The sequence below is a fragment of the Aptenodytes patagonicus genome, chromosome 2 (genome assembly GCF_965638725.1).
Source record: "Aptenodytes patagonicus chromosome 2, bAptPat1.pri.cur, whole genome shotgun sequence".
NCBI lineage: Eukaryota > Metazoa > Chordata > Aves > Sphenisciformes > Spheniscidae > Aptenodytes > Aptenodytes patagonicus.
Window position 1 is genome coordinate 93,360,108 of NC_134950.1, and position 19,074 is coordinate 93,379,181.

Sequence of the window (19,074 nt, forward strand, 5' to 3'; positions counted from 1 at the left end):
CTCACATTACTGAATCATTCAAAGACTGCATCAACAGTAAGTCATAATTAATAATCATTCTATTAAGGAACAGAAATAAAACTATAATATATGGAAAGTGCTCACTTGTGCGTATTGTCATAGTATACATAAGTATTTATAGTAAACATATCAATGAAAGAGAGATGAGGCTGTTTCTAAAACCTGTGCGTCAGCATGTTTTATTTCCTGGCTTTCAGCCTTGGCCACTGCTACAATTACAGAATAAGTGACTTTATTTCAAGGGTGCTCCAGCCTTTCAGCATCGCTTGTAGCTTTCTGTACTTAAAGAAGGCCCAACTCAAGAAGGAACTCCAGGGACCTCACCACAAGTCAGAACAGCTGGAAAGAAATTCAGTGTGGCACCCAGCCTCTGTGAATGACACTCAACACATCAGATGTGTATCACTCTCTGAGTGCAATCATAGATGAGAACAGATGAGTGGCTGGTAGGTGATAATTAGCCTTTCCCTTCCATCTCTGATGTGACACATCAGATATTAACCACCAAAACACTTGCAGGTTTCTGACTGACCCATACAAATCTCTGTATGTGTCCCCCGCACACACTTGTGACACCAAAGTTCCTCAAAATTTGGCAAGTTGCTACGATAGATTTCCACTGATGAAAACTTTAAAACAATATCTGCTAACATAAAGACGGTTCTGAAGAACAGGGGAAGCAGCTGGATTAACTTCATGCATCCTCGTTTTACCTCTATGTTTGTGGTTAATGTACACTGCACGAACCATACGACATAACAGCTAAAGCCGGCTGGACACAGGCCTGCAGGAACCCACCCATCGCTAATTCATTTGCCTCGTTCTCCAAAAAACAGTCTTTCTTCAAAAAAATAATTTTAGGCCTAAATTAAAACTTTAAACAGGGTAGGCTTCATATTAATCAGAATGAATAGCTGGGGAGTGGGGAACAATTTGCTAGAAAACTTCAGAAGTCTCATTATCATACTGATGTGACAATAATACTCATATCAGTATTATGAATAAATACTGATAACTGTGTTTCTGGTTATATAAATACACACAGAGGTGCAAAATGAGAGTTCAGTAAGTAACAGTGCCATTCTTCCACAACTAAGCAAAAAGATGAAGAGGAGTTTGACCACCTGTAATGTCACTAACCTTGGAAAAGCTACAGTAGGCCTTGGTACGTTAATTCTTACGGTGCCGCATTTGTGGTACACACTCGTGACAAGGCAGATGCTAGTTGTGGTTATGGTAGTGACAAGGCATTTCCCTCCAACAGGAGTACTGAGGACATCTTGTTGGATGCCTTAGCTTTTTACCTGCTTAGTTCTGTGTTTAATTATGTAGAACAACTTCAGCAAGTACATAAAGCTCCTACCTTGTATATCATATTAACTTTAAATGATTACTTCCAGCCTGAAAGACGTTGCTAAAATACTCAATACTATCATGGCAGCAAGTAGACTTTTTGGGTATACACAGTTTACTTCACTGTTAGCTTTATTTTTATCATAGAAAAATCACTCACAGCAAAGAGGATTTCTAATATACTTTTTCCTCATAACTCTAGACCTCTCTGACTGCCCAAATCATCTCTTAGATGAAAAATGTTTTCCTCTCACCCTTACACAGGAGAGAAAGATAACCTTTACCCTCAATTTCTGCTCCAGTAAGCCAAGCAGGACATCATTGATTTCATTGACTTTACAACTGCAAGGAATTCATCCACACAGAGATCCCCACTTAGCTTAGCAGGCTACGAAGAGTTAGGAAAGCATGACGGAAAAGGAAATGCTCCAAAGAAAGCTACATTACAAAGAGAGCATTGCTTACACACACACTGATCACAATCAGTTGTATTAATCTTGAATCCATTTGCTCAAACAGAAGCAGGATTGCTAAAACTGACAAGATCTGCTTAAGTTAAAACAATGTCACCAGTACAGGAATGCACAAGGCATCCAGCAACTAGATAACAAGAGTCATAATCCTTCTGTTAAGCTATGTTTAAATTCCCGGTCTTGACTTTTAGCAAAGAGCTGCTATCAAACTTTGCATGGGATATGTTTAGCTCTAAAACAAATCCCACATTCCGTATCACTCAGGGATAAACAATGCTTAACATTTTCTAATGGAGCCCTACAGAAATTATTTTATAGCTGAAATACGAAAGTATTGCTTTACTGTATTCCATAACCCCAGTGATAAGTACATTTGGTCTGTTTAATCATCCTAAGATTTTAATTTTAGAGTGGTGAAAAATCCATAGACTTGTAAATTGTTTTTTTCTTTAATAATTACGTTCTAACAGATATTAAACATACATTAGCATCATTAGTTCAAAGGTATTTTGCAAGGCAGCTCTGAAAAGCACTTCCATACCCCAAGGGTCTCCGCCATCAGCTGCAACAATCTTTCCTCACTTCCCTATGCTTAACTGGATTGCTTGCAGAACATCTCAGGTTGCCCTTTATCTTGCTCCAAGTGAAACAAAAAGGGAATTTACACCATTATATCCCTAAAAAGGGTCTTCAAGATATTCAGAATATTCAAAACAAAAGATAAAGCTACTTGTAAATCAAAGTTGTTTGCATTTTATTACAAACCTACAAAGGAATAATATTTTAGAAGACTTTCTAACACATTCCTCAAAAAAACCTCACTTAGGCAAGAATAGTGAACACACGGAAAAACTATTAGGAGTCAAATAAAGGAATATGTGTGAAAGTAAGACGTTAATAGAAAAGTGTCACTGCCCCCAACCCAAACCCCACAAACTATCAGCATGTAAGTTTGGGAGGTAAGATGTTCTTACCTAGAGTCATCCAGCTAATAATTTGATTCAATACAGGCAATCCCTGTTTGTTCTTAAGACTGTCATGGGTACTGCTCACAACGTATGTCGAAAGTGCAATACTCAACATCTAGAAAGAAGGAATCAGACAAAGAAACACATAATTAATGTATGGATCTCTGCCATCCCATACTAAATATGTAAATATGCTTTAGAGTTGCATAAACACCTCATCTGAATCAACATAAGAACGTGAAGTCTGATATGTAGTGTCGAGTATTTCTAGCTTTTTACAATTTATGCTTTTAAAAACTTCCTTCTAGGATTTTTTTTTATTCTTATTATTTATTTGTGCTATTTTTAATTAGTTTAAACAAGTGTCCTGGATCACTGATTTGACGAGATATGCTCTTTGTCAAGAGTAACTACTTAAACGCTCATGTAAACCACAGAAAACATATGCCCCCAGTTTTTTGAGGAGCATTTGTCCTCAAACAGCAACCATGAAGAACTAGCAGAACCTCTGGCTTTAAGGCAAGAGCTTTGCATGAGCAGCACAGCTCCTGTAAGAAGAGACAGCAGCAGCAGAGCAGATTGGAGGTGGATTTTAAGAGATGGAAAGAAGCCGCAATCTTAGCAGAGTGTTCAAATGAAATTGTCTGAACCACCTCAAGCAGAGCCCTCTGCCCTGGAGAAGCAGTGAAGCTGAAGAGGGTTTTTTTTTTTTCTTGACTAATTCAGGAGACACCATTCACTCATCAAGTAGGTGCAAAAAAGCTTGGGAAAATTACCCCATGAGTCAGTTATTTTTGAAAGATAACAATTATCCAAGAAAATACCTGAGCCAAGTTTTCAATAACTGCTATTTATTCACAACTCTGCAGTTCCACTAAAAGGCAAATCAAGCATGCACGGTACTTTGCAAACATGTGCTTTAAAACTGCATTACAAGATATAATTGCTGTTGTGGCTTTTTTAGTGCAAAGCAACTACACAGTGTTCACATCCATAACTTTTTACCATATGAATAGCTGCCATTCCCCTGCCAGAGCAGCGATACCTAGTGGTACCTGCCCAGAGGATACACTTAGCAGTCAGCATCCTTTTTTGGCCTGGTTTCACAGGTGCTCAGTATCCGCTGCTTCTATTTAATTTCAGGCCACAAGAACATGTAGCTTATATTTCTGTGTGACATCAGTAAGCTAGGTCAAAGCATTAAGCCTCCAAAAGCTCAGGGAACTGGCCCCTTTAGACTTCTGATGTTTATTTGGGATGCTTTTGCTGTTTTCAGGCCAGATATCTCCCCTTTGACATTTCTTTTCAACTTCTTTTAGCGTCATGAGCTCTGGTAATCTCTCTGCTATCCCCTAGCCACTGGTGAAGTCACTTTGCACTCACTTTGTGTCATCATCTATAACATACCTTGTGCCTTGGAAGACTTGTGATGACCTGGGCATGTTAGTAAACCCAATTTACTGCTGCTAGATCTATGCCAGTGTCCAGGGAAGGGCTCAGCATCTGCTTTTGAGACTCCTGTGTTTGCAGTTTAATGTTCAAACTGCTCTCAGCTTTTACCATCTCCAGGACTGTGGAACAGCACAGAACCAAATGGAGATGCAAACTGAGGTCTCCAGCTAAGAATCTGTCTTCTTTCCCCCTTTACAACCTTCTTTGAAGTTCAGAGAAGTTCTTGAACTTCCAGCTTAAGAGCTGGCCTCTGAGAAACACTCATCCGTAGGTCACAGCTAGAAAGAGGAAACCAAGGATGACATCTGCAGTCCCAACACCTCTTTGCAAGCAGCTCTGGCTGGGAGCTGTCCTAAGCATGTAACGTGATAACAACCCATAGAGAGAATGGTAGGAGAACCAGCATCATCAGCTGGACAATATACAAGGGTGGTTGAAAACAATCCTCCTGTCCCTGAGTTCCACTGATATGATGTGGATTCCTACTGTATATTTCTCCTCCTAATTTAGAGGAGAAAACTAATAAACTGACCACCTTGGACTCACATGAAGTTCAAGCCTCCTAGGAATAATAACTTGGCCCAATATTATCAACCCAAAACCACTGCTGTTTCCATTGTAGTGCAGCAAAAACTAGACTTCACCTATGAAACTGCTGGCAAAGAGAAACTGCTGTTCTCTCCAGAAAAAAAATTAAGTTGTACAGTAAGCATTGCAGCAGTCTAGCTGATGGGATTATAAATAACTCCTGTTTTCACCATTCCTGAAGTCTTAATGACTTCTCAAAGATCATAGAACTGTTTAGGCTGGAAAAGACCTTTAAGATCATCGAGTCCAACCATCAACCCAACACTGCCAAGTCCACCACTAAACCATGTCCCTACGTGCCACATCTACACGTCTTTTAAATACCCCCAGGGATGGTGACCCAACCACTTCCCTGGGCAGCCTGGTCCAATGCTTGACAACCCTCTCGGTGAAGAAATTTTTCCTAATATCCAATCTAAACCTCCCCTGGCGCAACTTGAGGCCATTTCTTCTCATCCTATCACTTGCTACTTGGGAAAAGAGACTGACACCCATCTCGCTAGAAGACAGAAGTAGCATTAACCAAAAGACAATTCTCTCCTTGTCATAGCAAACAAAATTTAGCAAAGAAATGTTATTCCTGCTTTAATGATATCAAGAGAAAACCTGAGAAACTCTTGGCAATTTTCAGAAACTGTGAGGGTGTAATTAGTATCTTCTGCCTCAAGCAAACAGTGACATGTATCAAAACTTCAAAATTAGGTCTAAATATAACAAGTTTTTGTAACAGAAATGTAAATGTAACCACATGAAGTTATTTAAGCTTGCATTTCTACTATTTAAAATTTCTTTATTTATACACTTTTGCTGAAAAATCTTTTTGATCATGCTGTTTGGTTGTCTGGGACTTTTTTGTTTCTTTAAGCTAATATCCATGTTGGAAATCTATAGCATGTAGGTACAAAAACCAGTGAATAAATGAGTAGCCTGTAAATGGCCTCCCAGATGCATACAGGTATGTAGTTCATACTCATTTGCTAAGGTGTACACTCTGTCCCATCCATGGAGAAGCCAACACAAAAATACATAGTTCAGGACCGGATCGGAGGGAATTATCTTTTGTGTGGAGGACTACACACAAACTGGTGTGTTTTTTGCCTACTTTGAGGGTCTCTGCCAACTCAGGTTTCTTTTTGGTCAAAAGGAGAGCAATTAATGTAATGGAACAAGCTTTGTTCCTTACCAGGCATGATATTTTCACTACAGGCTAATTCCCAGATGGAAAAGGAAGCTCACTTGGACAAGAAAAGAAAGTTGTCTTCAGAAGAGGAAAAAAAAATTCGTCATAAGCACAACAAAAAGCCCATATGCCGAATCCCTCTCTTTCTCTGACTGAAATAGGAAGAGAACTTAAAAGGGAAGTGTCTTTATTCAGATGAAATTCCAAAATAACTTGTGAAGAACAACTCAGGCACACAAGAACTACTTGAGCCTTTGGGAAATATTATCTTTTTTTTTTGTACGAAAATACATCTCATCCCAAATGAGCAGATGCAAAAATTTGAGGTGAGGTGAAATGAAAGATTTAAAAGAGGGTTCTTACACACAGACACTGCCAAAACAAAGAAAAGGATAAAAAAAAACCACAACAAAAATAAAGAGCCAGGGGATCCTGATCAGAGAAGTTTGGCCAGATCAGTAGGCTTTTTGCTAAAAGGAAAAAAAATAAACACCAGCTATTTCTTCTCCATTGTGTAATTCAAAGGCTTTTAGTCAGAGCTGAACCTATAAAAGATGTTAGCAGAGTGGCTAAGGGAATCCCCAAGACAAGCCATAAAGAGTATGAGGAAGGGATGCCGTATTTCCCCTTCCACTTCAGTCAATACTTGGAGGAACGTGGCACACAAAGAAGAAATACCTGTAGCAAATTAATCTATCTTCTCATTCCCCAAAATGAAGAAACATCAAACAACCAATCTTAGTTTCTTGTCTAGGAAGGAACAACGTTATCAGAGGAAAGCACAACCTTCAGTGACTGCCTCCAAACACCACATATGGGGGAGCTGCAAAAACTACTTTTAAGAAACTCCTTGTCAGATGCAAAGCAGGAACCTGATCATGTGTGCTTATGTATATGAATGTCAGTGCCCTGATCACTCTCTGTCATTGCAAAATAGGTATGTTTCGTCTGACTAGAGGATTCATCTCACCCTTAAAACTGCCTGGGAGTTGTAAACCAAAATTCATGTGTTCAAAATGCTCCAAACCAGCATTTTTGAAGATTACCCCCTTCCCTGTCCCCACTAAAAACTCCAACTCAACAGAAAAAGGAGAACAAGGGAATTCCATTGCCTAGAAATACTAGTCTTCTAACAAACATTTTCCTTCCGTATTCGTGTACATTTCAAGGCAACTAAATGCAACCTAAACTCAAACCAAGTTATTTACTTAGAAATGGGTAATGCCTCTGTAATGTCCTTTTCCCCCTCTAAGTCTGATAACCTCCCCCCAATCCTTTCCTTACCCAGAGTTTGAATGGTGGATCCCATGTTTCCCATTCCCAAGTAAGCTTTTGAAATAAAAATCTAATAGAGACTAGTAATTAGATGTCACTATTGTAAAATATCCTCTGATTAAGGAGCAATTTGAGGAGCTTTATGATCTTCTTAAAGGTTGGAAGAAAAACGAAGACGTTACTCCCTGAACAAGCAGCCAGAACATTTTCATCTAATTAAGTATCTCAGGGCTCTATGAGTGAATTTTCTGATTCTCTAAAGTTGGCTGAAGAATAGTCTGGCATTACTTTTTGACTACAGATCTAGTTCATCATCATCATAATTTGTTAGCTTCTCCACAAAGTTACACTGCATGAGATGCTGCAGCAGTTGTGTGGTGAGTTGATGTTGGCTGGCTGCCAGATGCCCACCCAGCTGCTCTCTCACTCCCCCATCCAGTACAATTTGTTTTCAGGCATTCCAGTGAGAAATCCCCTGCTGAGTATATACTGAAAATATCTGTCCTAAATGCTTAAGAAAGGAACCGATACCTCTTTTCCACAGTTAAGCTGGAAAAGTTAAGAGAAACCACCAGCACATTATACGCGTGTGCATGCTGAGGTAAAGGCATTTTAAGCATTCATTATTCTTTCCCCTCCTCCTTTTAACCAATTTGAGCTCCATACCTAAATCACTGATATAATGAATGCATTGCTTAGCTCAATAAGAAACACCAGCACGTAAGTCATAACCAATAAAGCTGGTCCTGAAATAAAATCATTATCTTGTAATAAGTTTAAAAAAAAAAAAAGAGGACAGTAGACATGCATGGTATTATTAGAATCTTAAAGGCTCTCTAGAACTTAATTAGCACCTACTATGAAAAGATCTACCTATTTCATGAAGCTATAAAGAAAAAGATCTCATCTTTCATTTGAAAGAAGATTTGACTAACAGAAAACCGGCTCAGTATCAGTCTCACATTGTTATTCAACAGCCAGAAACTGGAAAGAACCTCCTGAACCAGCAAGCCTGTCCTTAGTGTGCGTGTGCAATTCCTGCAAAGGTCACTGGAAATTACATACACAGACTGAAAGCAGGACAAACTCTCAAACTCTGAGTAGAGCATCAAGCTGTGCATGCACATCTATGTATCAATACACATAAATATGCACAGGATGAGCTTTTGGGAACACAGCATTACGATATTTAAAAATGCATATTACCATGAGCACATGGTCCTCTTGAAATAGTCAAGGGGAAAACTCTTAGGAACAATCATTTTCTTCTTGAAAATTGTGGCCTTGGTAGGAACAAATTCTTAGAAAGTATGTAAAAATTTGCATGTAAAAACCCTCTAACATTCAGAATTACCTGAAAAGTAGCAACTGACCTGATAAAAACGTACTTTCAGATCTTCGTTATTTCTGTACTTATTTTCGCTTTTACAAAGAGATGCCAATGAGGAGCAAGAGATCAAGAAAGTCAGCAAACCAGTTGCTATTCTGTAAAAACAAACAAAAGAACAATAAAATCCCAGGAAATATCATGAATAAATTCAGGAAATTTTCATAGAAGTGTTCTTCACTAAGATGAAATAATTCATTACAGTATCAAGACTTAATATATTAAGGAAACTTCAACATCCAGCTTTAGAAAAACAAAATCCAATCCACAATCAAGTGTGGTTTGTTTGGGGTTTTTTTGTAGCAGTTGGTTGGGGTTTTTTTGGGGGGTTTTTTGGGGGGGTGTGGGGGGTGTGAGGGGGATGGGTTTGTGGGGGGTTTTTTGTTTGTTCTTTTTGGTTTTTGGGGGGGTGGTTTGTTTTTTTTTTTATTTATTTTATACAAGCTGGCCATCCACAAATACAATTATGCTCTTTTCATGGCAGTGGCAAAAAAAAAAATTCTCCATTTTGGCCACGTGTCTGATCTGTCACCCATTATTTTTAGGTACTTTCGATTACCTCCAAATAATATTTTGAACAAAATAGTAACAATGATTGGTGATCTAAACTTAGTGGTTTCAAGGTTTGTCAGGTTTGTCATCTAACAGGGTAATTACACCATCATTACTATCAAATACATAGCTTTGTCTAAATGCAACAGCAAGACTAACAGGAAGATTGTCACTCATCATGTAAACACAGGAAAGAAAATACTGCTTGACATTATTGAGTAAATCTGCTAGTTATGACACTGTTCCAAAATAACAGACATGGTTCACTAAAAGATCAATACTAATATCACCTCCGATTGTCTCCCTTCAGTCATCAAGCAAGCAGAGGAACTGTAAAGACGGCAGAAGTTTTTGCATGTATTTCTCTGTCATGCTACAACCTTGACAGGGAAGTAGTCAAACCACACAGCCCTCGCTTCCACTTGTCCCCTGGCATCTCCACTGAGAGACTACTGACAAAAATGTCCATTTGTGACTGTTCCACTCGTGTTTCCTCAGGCACAACAAAAATGTACAAATACCTCATATTCAGTAAAATCAGGCTACATGGGTGCATCTCAACAGCAATTTCCAAGTAAAGATTAACCAATACAGGAACACAGTTGTAGGCTACTTACTCACAGAATGGAGGCTGTGAGAAAGGGAGTATAACTTACAAACTTGTTGAGGGTGCATTCTGTCCCATCATCTAGGTCAGTAATGAAGACGTTAAAACAGCATTGGCCCCAGTACCAACCCCTGCTGTACACCACTAGTGACTGGCCTCCAGCTGGACTTTGTGCCACTGATTACAACTTCCAACTCTAGTCCAACTCCCTACTCAAAGCAGTGCCAACTACAGCAGGCTGCTCAGGGCCGTGTCTAGCTGGGTGTTGAATACTTCCACTGATGGAGACTCTACAACCTCTCTGGGGAGCCTGTTCCAGTGCTTGACCTCTCTCGGTGTAAAAAAAGCTTTTTTCTTATGTTGAAATGGAATTTCCTGTACCTGAATTTTTGCCTATTTCTTGTCTCTTCACTGGATACAGAAAATCTGTTTTCTTTACTCTTCTCCCCCAGACAGGTATTTATATACATTGATAAGATCCTCCTGAGTCTTCTCTTCCCCAGAATAACCAGTTCCAGCTCTCTCAATCTCTCCACCAGGATAAGCAGTCCCAGCTCTAGCTCGTTCTCCTGTGACAGATGCTCTAAATCCTTTACTCATCTTAATGGCCATTCTCTGGACCTGGTCCAATATGTCCACATCTCTCTTTCCAGAGAGCCTAGAACTGGACACGGCATTTTCAGATGTGTCTCGTCAGGGCTGAGTAGAGAGGAATAATCACCTTTCTCATCATCATCCTGGTGATGCCAAGGATACCATTGGCCTTTCCTGCAAGGGGCACATTGCTGGCTCGTGTCCAAACCAGTTGGTCCCAGCCTGTCCTGGTGCATGGAAATGATTTCTGCTCAGGTGCAGGACTTTGCACTTCCCTTTTTTTAATTTCATGAGCTTCCTGTCTGCCCATTTCTCCAGCCTGTTGAAGTCCCTTTGAAGGGCAGCACGTCCATCTGCTGCACCAATCACTTCTCCCAGTTTTATATCACTTCCAAACTTGTTGAGGGTGCATTCTATCCCATCATCTAGGTCAGTAATGAAGATGTTAAAACAGCATTGGCCCCAGTACCAACCCCTGTTGTATACCACTAGTGACTGGCCTCCAGCTGGACTTTGTGCCACTGATTATAATCCTTTGAACTTGACAGTTAAGCCTGTTTCCAGTCCACCTCACTGTCCACTGATCTAGCCTGCACATCATCAGTGTATGAGGATGTAATGGGAGACAGTACCAAAATCCTTACCGAAGTCAAAACAAACAACATTCACTGCTCTCCCCTGGCTCACTGAGCCAGTCTTCTCATCTTAGAAGGCTACCAGGTTGGTCAAGCATAATTTCCCCTTCATAAATTCATGCTGACTACTCCTAATCACCTTCTTGTCCTTCATATGTTTAGAAATGGTTTGCTTTCAGGATTAGTTGCTCAAGTACCTTTCCAGGGATTGACGTGAGGCTGACTGGCCTGTAGTCTCCTGGATCCTGTGTCTTGCCCTTCCTGAAGGGAGCAGTGACAACATCTGCTTTCTTCCAGTCCTCAGGAACCTCTCCCACCAGCCGTTGCCACAACTCTTCAAAGATTATCACAGTGACATTGGCCAGCTCCCTCAGCTCTCTCGGGTGTATCCCATCAGGGCCCATAGACTCGTACATGTCCAATTTGTTTAAGTGTTCCCTAACCTAATCCTCTTCCACTAAGGTTATGTCTTCCTTGCTCCAGATTTTCCCACAGGTCTCAGAAGTCTGAAGGCTGGGGTTCCTGATGGCCAGTCTTCCCAGTAAAGATGGAGGCAAAAGAAGGCCTCAGCCCTTCCCGTGTCCTTTATCACCAGGTCCCCATCCCAATCAGCAGCAGGGCCACATTTTCCCTAGTCTTCCTTTTGCTGCTGTACGCTGTCTTGTTGCACTTTACATCCCACACCAGATTCAACTCGAGGAGAGCTTTGGCTTTCCTAACCTATCCTGCATATTCAGACAGTGTCTCTATGTTCCTCCTGGGTCATCTGGTCCTGCTTTCACCTCCTGTATGCTTCCTTTTTATGGCTGAGTTGAGTCAGGAGCTCTCTGTTCGTACCATACAAGTTTTATTAATGTACTGAAGAAGCCCTGACCTGACATATAGTGCCACTGCTCAAGAACAGATTTTAAAAATGCACCTATTTCTCACTGGCACTCTAATTTCTCCCTCCTGTATCTTCTCTCCCAGCATCTCCTCATCTTCAATATCCTGAAGTGTCACATATTTTGTCACATATTATGTCATAATATGTCATAATATTTTTAATTGTTGCCTCAAGCCTTTTCAGATTTAAAACTCCCTTGACAAGATTCAGACAGGCGCAAACTGTTTCAGAGGTACAATGTTTCATTAGAAGAATAAACAGGAAGACGTACAGCCTGGGTAAGGTGAATGTAAAGAAGTGTCAGGGAGGAAGATCCGAAGGTAATTTAATTCCATTTTGATTTCTAAGCTGTGCTCAAATGTTCTAAAGAATAAAAAAAACTCAGTTTGGACCAGCAGAAACACATATGTGTATATACAGCTGAGAGGCTGTAATACAGCCAAAGCAAATCTGTCCTGAATATTTCTAATGCGCTCAAGCATCAAGACTAAGAAGGGTTTTCAAGAGCAATCACAGTGAAAAATATCGAGGCAGAATGTCAATAATTTTGGAAATATCTGGGCTTATAATTCTATCTGCAATCATATATTACTGCTCAAATCCCATATTTTACCGAGGATCAGGCACCCTGGCTCTGATGGGGCACAGTATCTTCTGCCAGAGAGCAGAAGGAGCCGTTGCAGTCTAGGTCAATTCAAGTCTCTCTCTGCAGTAACTACAGTGATACTACAAGCCTAACGCCTTCAGGCCAACCAGCTGGATTGCATCCAGATATAAGAGAATGCTTGTATGATGAAAGAGTAACTCACAGGAGGAGAGGGACAGACGACAAAGACGTAATAGAAAAAAATGCAAATCAACAACTGTAGAAAATCAGACAAGCAACACCAGACCGGAAAATGCAGAACAGAGAAGTGGAAGTGGAAAAAGAAGAGACAAAGGAGACACCAAGGAAGAAGAGAGCTCTGCCTATCCTATTTGTTCTATTTCCCTGAATATCTCATTAGGTACAGAGTGCTATTCAGAGATAGATTATTCAAAATTAGATGGAGAAATTCAGAAAGATGCTGTCAAAGTAAATTGCTTTTGAATAAATGTTCTTATTCACATGTCAGTGCTATTTACCATGTTTGCACCCCAGGGAAGCTCCTCCTTTAATGATAACCTTTATTTTCATGTAAAATTTGCAAATTTTTGTATTGTGAGAAATGTTTCCCCTCGACAAGAAATTACAGAATAATGCAAAGAACAAATGGATGTGGCAAAAGAATTAAAAGTCTATTCTCATTCACATTAGTGAATAACTGAGGTCTCTATAATCACGTTGTTTGAATTCTGAATTTCAATACCTGTCTCAGCCAGCTTTCAATAATACAATTCCTCACATATATCAAACATCAGCTTAAATTTTGAATATCAAAGAGGGAAATAAAAAGTTTCAAGAACAACATGAGATTCTTACACCAGAGTAATGTTTGGTTCTCTTCCTACAACAGGCATTAAAGGAAATATTGCCAGGAGCACACACAGAAGAGTCCAGACCAATGCTGTTGTCTAAAAGAAGAAAAACAAATGGGAGTTTTTTGGAGGTCATGTGGACAGACAATTGTCTAATCAGAAAAAATACTTCAGCAAACTACTAACGGCTACTAGCATCTCTCACAGGCAAAAAACTCCCGCATCTATCAAGAGTAAAATTAACTGAAAAAAAGGGCACAGGGTCATTGGTGTTACAGCACTTCAATTTAATACAGAAAAGAATCTCATTTACACAGCTGTCAAAATCCTACCAAAGACAATGTGAATTAAAGCTAAGCTTATACTTAAAAGCACTTTCTCAAAGTGTGGCCTTCACACATTGCAGTCGCCAGAAAGCTGATGAGTAACCTTATGGAGGAAGGAATAAAACTAAGCTCATCAGAAGTTTGCAGCAGCTAACTAACCATCTATTCTCTAGCAACATGGTAACATTCTCCAGTCTTTGAATCTGAATGCCATTTGATTTAACCACCATAATCATCTAAGTAGTTCTCTCAACTCTTTGCTAGGAGGAAAAAAAAACACCTATCCCAGGTATTTTACTCTAAATAAAGACATTAAGAGCTATATCACTTAAAGTTTTCAAGCTCAAGTGAGATCAAGTTCCTGAAAGGAAGTTTTTAGTGCTACAGAACATCATCTGTGTATACCCAGCTTTAAGACAAGTTACTTGATTACTCAAATACAATTAAAAAAAATTGTAAATAAACAAATACAAGCCTCCATCTTGACAGTTCTTGCAGAGCAAGACTTAGCAATTTGACTCCAATTTTTTTTCTTTTAATTCAAATGTTAATGTTACCCCAGAACTCTAGGTTTTAGGTATCCTGTGAAATAAGAGATGTTTGAATAAACTAATGGAAGAAATGTCTTATATTAAAGGTTGTGCCACTTCACACCCGTATCTACAAAAGTGAAGTTTTTTCCTGGGAAAATCAGTACAGAAAGCTGCCTCTGAGGAACGATGTGTGCCAGCTGACTGCAGACAATAATGAATTGACAAGCATTCTTCAGTTATCATCAAAATTTTTTTTCCATAAATGACCATATTACTTAAATGGTGACACTTTCACCAATCATTCATATCAACACTTTCACCACTGTGACAATTTGATAAATTATGTGTATTTCATATGATTTTAAGTCAAGAATTTTTTAGTTATCAATAACAGAAAACTGATAGCTAACTCATAGCTACCCTGAAATTCTTAAGCAGTCTTACTACTTATCTTGTATCCAGATCATATTAAACTGCCTTGCTACATGCTGCTCATGGCAGAGATCAGAATAAGACCATAACTGAACAAGAATCTAAAGCAGAATTCCAAAGAGACCAGTCCCAACATCCTAAGATGCAATCAGCTGTTAGCCATTTAAAATGCTCTTTTTAAGCAAAGCAATGCAGTACCTTTGCTTGAACCCACAGCTGCGTGATCACTGGCCAGCCAGCAAAGACAAGAAGACCAATAGTAAGCGCAGAGCGGTAGAAAAAGCTGAAGACCTAATAAAAAAAAAATTCCAACAGAAGACTGAAAGACAAGCACATTAATAAAACTTACAACTCCTCGAAGAGGTAGAATGCTAGCAATGAGATACCCTGTTGATACATATGGATAAAATACTTACTAGTATTTCAATTCCCAGTGTACAAACCAAGAGGAATCCTATAGACTGACCGATATGAAGTGACATGAGATTGGTGGCAAGGTCTTGAATAACAGGAAGTCTGTTCAAAATGATGGTACAAGATAGTCATTATTTTTAAAAAACAGAAATAATATAGGATTTTACCTTTGAAGGGCGGGGAGTGGGTCAGAGCACAATAAATGTTTCAGGTATTGCTGATCCTGCCTGCTGTTTAGAAACAGAGTGGGTGGTGGCCTGAGGCTCCTTCTGCCCAGTTTTACTTGAAATAAAATCAACAATAAAACCCTCCAGCTTTTTCCCTCCCATTTCTGGCACATCTTCACCAGTATTTGGACAAGCTTCAGATTATTCTTTATCCAAATTGACTCTGAGTTTATGAACATTTCTGGTTATGCTGTGCTTAATGTCTGTCATAACTGATGAAACATTCATAGAATCACAGAATTGTTTAGGTTGGAAAAGACCTCTAAGATCATTGAGTCCAACCGTCAACCCAACACTGCCAAGTCCACCACTAAACCATGTCCCTACGTGCCACATCTACATGTCTTTTAAATACCTCCAGGGATGGTGACCCAACCACTTCCCTGGGCAGCCTGGTCCAATGCTTGACAACCCTCTCGGTGAAGAAATTCTTCCTCATGTCCAATCTAAACCTCCCCTGGCGCAACTTGAGGCCATTTCCTCTCGTCCTATCACTAGTTACTTGGGAGAAGAGACCGACACCCACCTCGCTACAACCTCCTTTCAGGTAGTTGTAGAGAGCGATAAGGTCTCCCCTCAGTCTCCTTTTCTCCAGGCTAAACAACCCCAGTTCCCTCAGCCGCTCCTCATAAGACTTGTTCTCCAGACCCCTCACCAGCTTCGCTGTCCTTCTTTGGACATGCTCCAGTACCTCAAAGTCTTTCTTGTAGTGAGGGGCCCAAAACTGAACACAGTATTCAAGGTGCGGCCTCACCAGTGCCAAGTACAGGGGGACAATCACTTTCCTAGTCCTGCTGGCCACACTATTTCCGATACAGGCCAGGAGGCCATTGGCCTTCTTGGCCACCTGGGCACACTGCCGGCTCATGTTCAGCTGGCTGTCGACCAACACCCCCAGGTCCTTTTCCACCAGGCAGCTTTCCAGCCAGGAGACCAAAACAAGACAAGTTCATTTCAATATCAGAGCACAATCCTCGACATGACTAGCACATGTTCTCCAAAAGCAGCTGGAGTTCAGCATACTTGACACTTTGCAGGATCAGACTATTTCAAAATTACCGACGAAAAGGAACAACCTGTCCCATTTTACAAAAGAAGTCAGCTGCTACAGGACATGCCCAAGATATTAGCATCCTTTTGCTACAGTTACAAGAGTACTAAAAAATTGTCTTTCCAAGACAAAATATATTTTTGCTAATAGAAAAGTTATCTTCTAGAATTGGCAGCTGTATCAGTCAATTTGGAAACTACTCTATATGTCAAGTGAAATATAAACCAGAGTCCTCTGGAATGTCTCAGGAAGCATTCCAGGAAATTTAATAAAATTATATCTAACTTTTTCTCCCAAACTTATGGGAAAAATTTAATTGTCAACAAAAAGGAAGCACAGACCTGGTTTTAGAAAACATTCTTCGTAAAACGTATTCTTTACTTACTCTCTCACAACTGCATACCATACCGGTACTGGCAAGAGACAGTATACGTAGTATGTCCAAGGACACGTTTGAATCAACAGGAAAAAAGCTATTATCATTCCAACAAAGGCAAAACTGTAGAAGAGAACAGTAGATTCCTGAAAAACAAATGGTTGGACAAACATTCCTGAAACAGCAATAAAATGTTTTAAACTACACACTATTCTCCATTTGTTAGTTACACAGTAAAGCAAATGTTATTTTAACACAGCCACTCAAGCTGCCTTGTGTCTATGTACACAACTCTGGACACTTTTTGCAGCCAGATGGGGAAACAAACAAACAAACAAAAAAACAACAGTAGGATTTGAAGATCTACTTCTAAATCAAAGAGAGAAAGGAAATTTTAAAACGGGTGGCCTCAGACAGGTAGGCTAGTCCTCAATCATCAGGTAGCAGCAATCTCTTGTTTGTGCAAAGAGGAGCATTTAAACAATCACTCTGCATCTGCTTTTTACCTGGTCATTGAACTACTCTTCCTTATTTAGGGACATGCGGATATCAGAAGAATTACTGGTAAGGAAAGATTATGTACAAGTTTTAAATAAACAATTTTATCTTTATGTATTGCAACTTGACACAGCAAAGGCAGCTTTAGTGTATTGTGTAGGTAATGACTGAAGACACTGTTTTCTTCTACACGAATACCAGTTTCTTTGAATGAGTTATGTAGACAGATACGCGACTATGTTAAATATGCTGAGAAGAAAAGACATTCAATTAGCAGTTCACATAGACGAGTTAACATTTTTTCTGGTTTCCCCCCCCCGTAACTGACATACAACTGCCTTGATCTAAACTGACAGCAAATGCAAGTTCTAAATGATTTTTAAAATAGAATTTCTGCCAAGTTATGCCATTAAAGTAAGAAAAAAAGTCTCATAGAAAGCTGACCTAATGCAATTTTGTTAGTTTTAAATTTTACATTTGCTGACATATAGACAGAATGAATATGTATAGATATGATATGCACACAATATAATTTATCATTGAATGAGTAAACAATCAACATTTTATTCCATATAGAGACATAAATATTATAGAGTCCAATATAGCTGGTCATGCATTGAAAATCGAAACCAGATTTGCATTTTCTGTGGATGTTTAAAAATAGATTAAAAGGTTAGGCTTCTTGCTAAGCAAAACAACACACTACTCTAAAAGAAAAAAAGTTTTTTCATATGCAGCATAAGAAGCCAACAATTTTTAAAGATGCTATATACAGGATATGCAGTTTCATTATTCAGAGGCTCCTTTCAGATTTTATAAGGCTGTGCTTTGCAAAAGACTATTTGTCAATGGTAGATTAGTTTCTGAGCAGAATTTTTTAAGTAGCTCCAATATTAGCTATAAACCAAGTAACTTCCATATATGAAGCATTAGCCTCACACTTGGATTCCTTAAGTATTTAGGAACACTAAAAAAGGTTTCTACAGAAAAGGGCCTCTTACTAAAACTGGGGAAGGAAAAATTCTATAGACGAAGAACTAAGAAACCTAATTTTTTTCTACCAGTGTCGCTAGCACAAAATTAGTCTTCAACAAGTAAAATCAATATACCAAAGGAAAATCTGATGTCAGCTAAAAATGTGAAGTTTTTGCTTAATGTAGTTATTAATATGCCCAATACTCAGTCTATTTACTGTAATTATTTTGTTCATATCTAACATAACATGCATCTTGGATTATTTCTTCAGTTATTTGATGAAAGAAAACCTAAATCATGCAGTACAGCACTTATGAATATTTTCCATTTCAATTTTGTTTGATCATTTTCATTAAAGGCCAAGACACTCTCATTTCAGCCAGTAGTAAAAACCTCAAGATAGCATGATAGGAATTTTCTCAGAGTAATATACTGAAGGCAGTAAAGATGCTAAGTGGGTGCTCATTCTCATTTACATTACCAAATGAAACAATTCCTTTTATTCTGAAACAAATTCTTGAAGTTTGGGAGATTTCCCACACGCACACCCCGGCTCAAGGCTTTAATTCTTCTCTAATGAAATGCTAGCTTTTTGCCTGTTCACCTTTTTGAGGTATCTCTTTTCCTGATGAATGACTGAAAGTAAATGAATTTCCTAGGATTTTGTACTTTGTGAAAAATCAAACCATAACAATCTTGTCAAAACGAGCTTCCTTCATCTTTGATGTCTTCTGCAGGACCCTTGCAAATCGCAAAGAGCAAGAGAGCAAGCCGATCTGCGAAACCACAGTTCACCTTTCTATTAAAACAGGT

At 39.2% G+C, this 19,074-nt stretch overlaps 1 protein-coding gene across 7 annotated transcripts in view; it reads right to left on the bottom strand.

Moving 5' to 3' along the window:
* Positions 1 to 19,074, bottom strand: part of PIGN (phosphatidylinositol glycan anchor biosynthesis class N) — a 206,886-nt gene that overhangs the window by 116,547 nt on the left and 71,265 nt on the right. For all 7 annotated transcript variants that reach the window (XR_012994657.1, XR_012994658.1, XM_076330404.1 and 4 more), the window contains exons 15-20: positions 16,798 to 16,934; positions 15,137 to 15,236; positions 14,919 to 15,011; positions 13,434 to 13,525; positions 8,684 to 8,795; positions 2,822 to 2,930 (exon numbers count right to left, since the gene is read on the bottom strand). Coding sequence is in view for 5 of the 7 variants with exons in the window: in XM_076330404.1 (XP_076186519.1) it covers positions 2,822 to 2,930; positions 8,684 to 8,795; positions 13,434 to 13,525; positions 14,919 to 15,011; positions 15,137 to 15,236; positions 16,798 to 16,934 (643 nt within the window). In the remaining 2 variants the exon portion in view is untranslated. The remainder of the gene's footprint in view (positions 1 to 2,821; positions 2,931 to 8,683; positions 8,796 to 13,433; positions 13,526 to 14,918; positions 15,012 to 15,136; positions 15,237 to 16,797; positions 16,935 to 19,074) is intronic.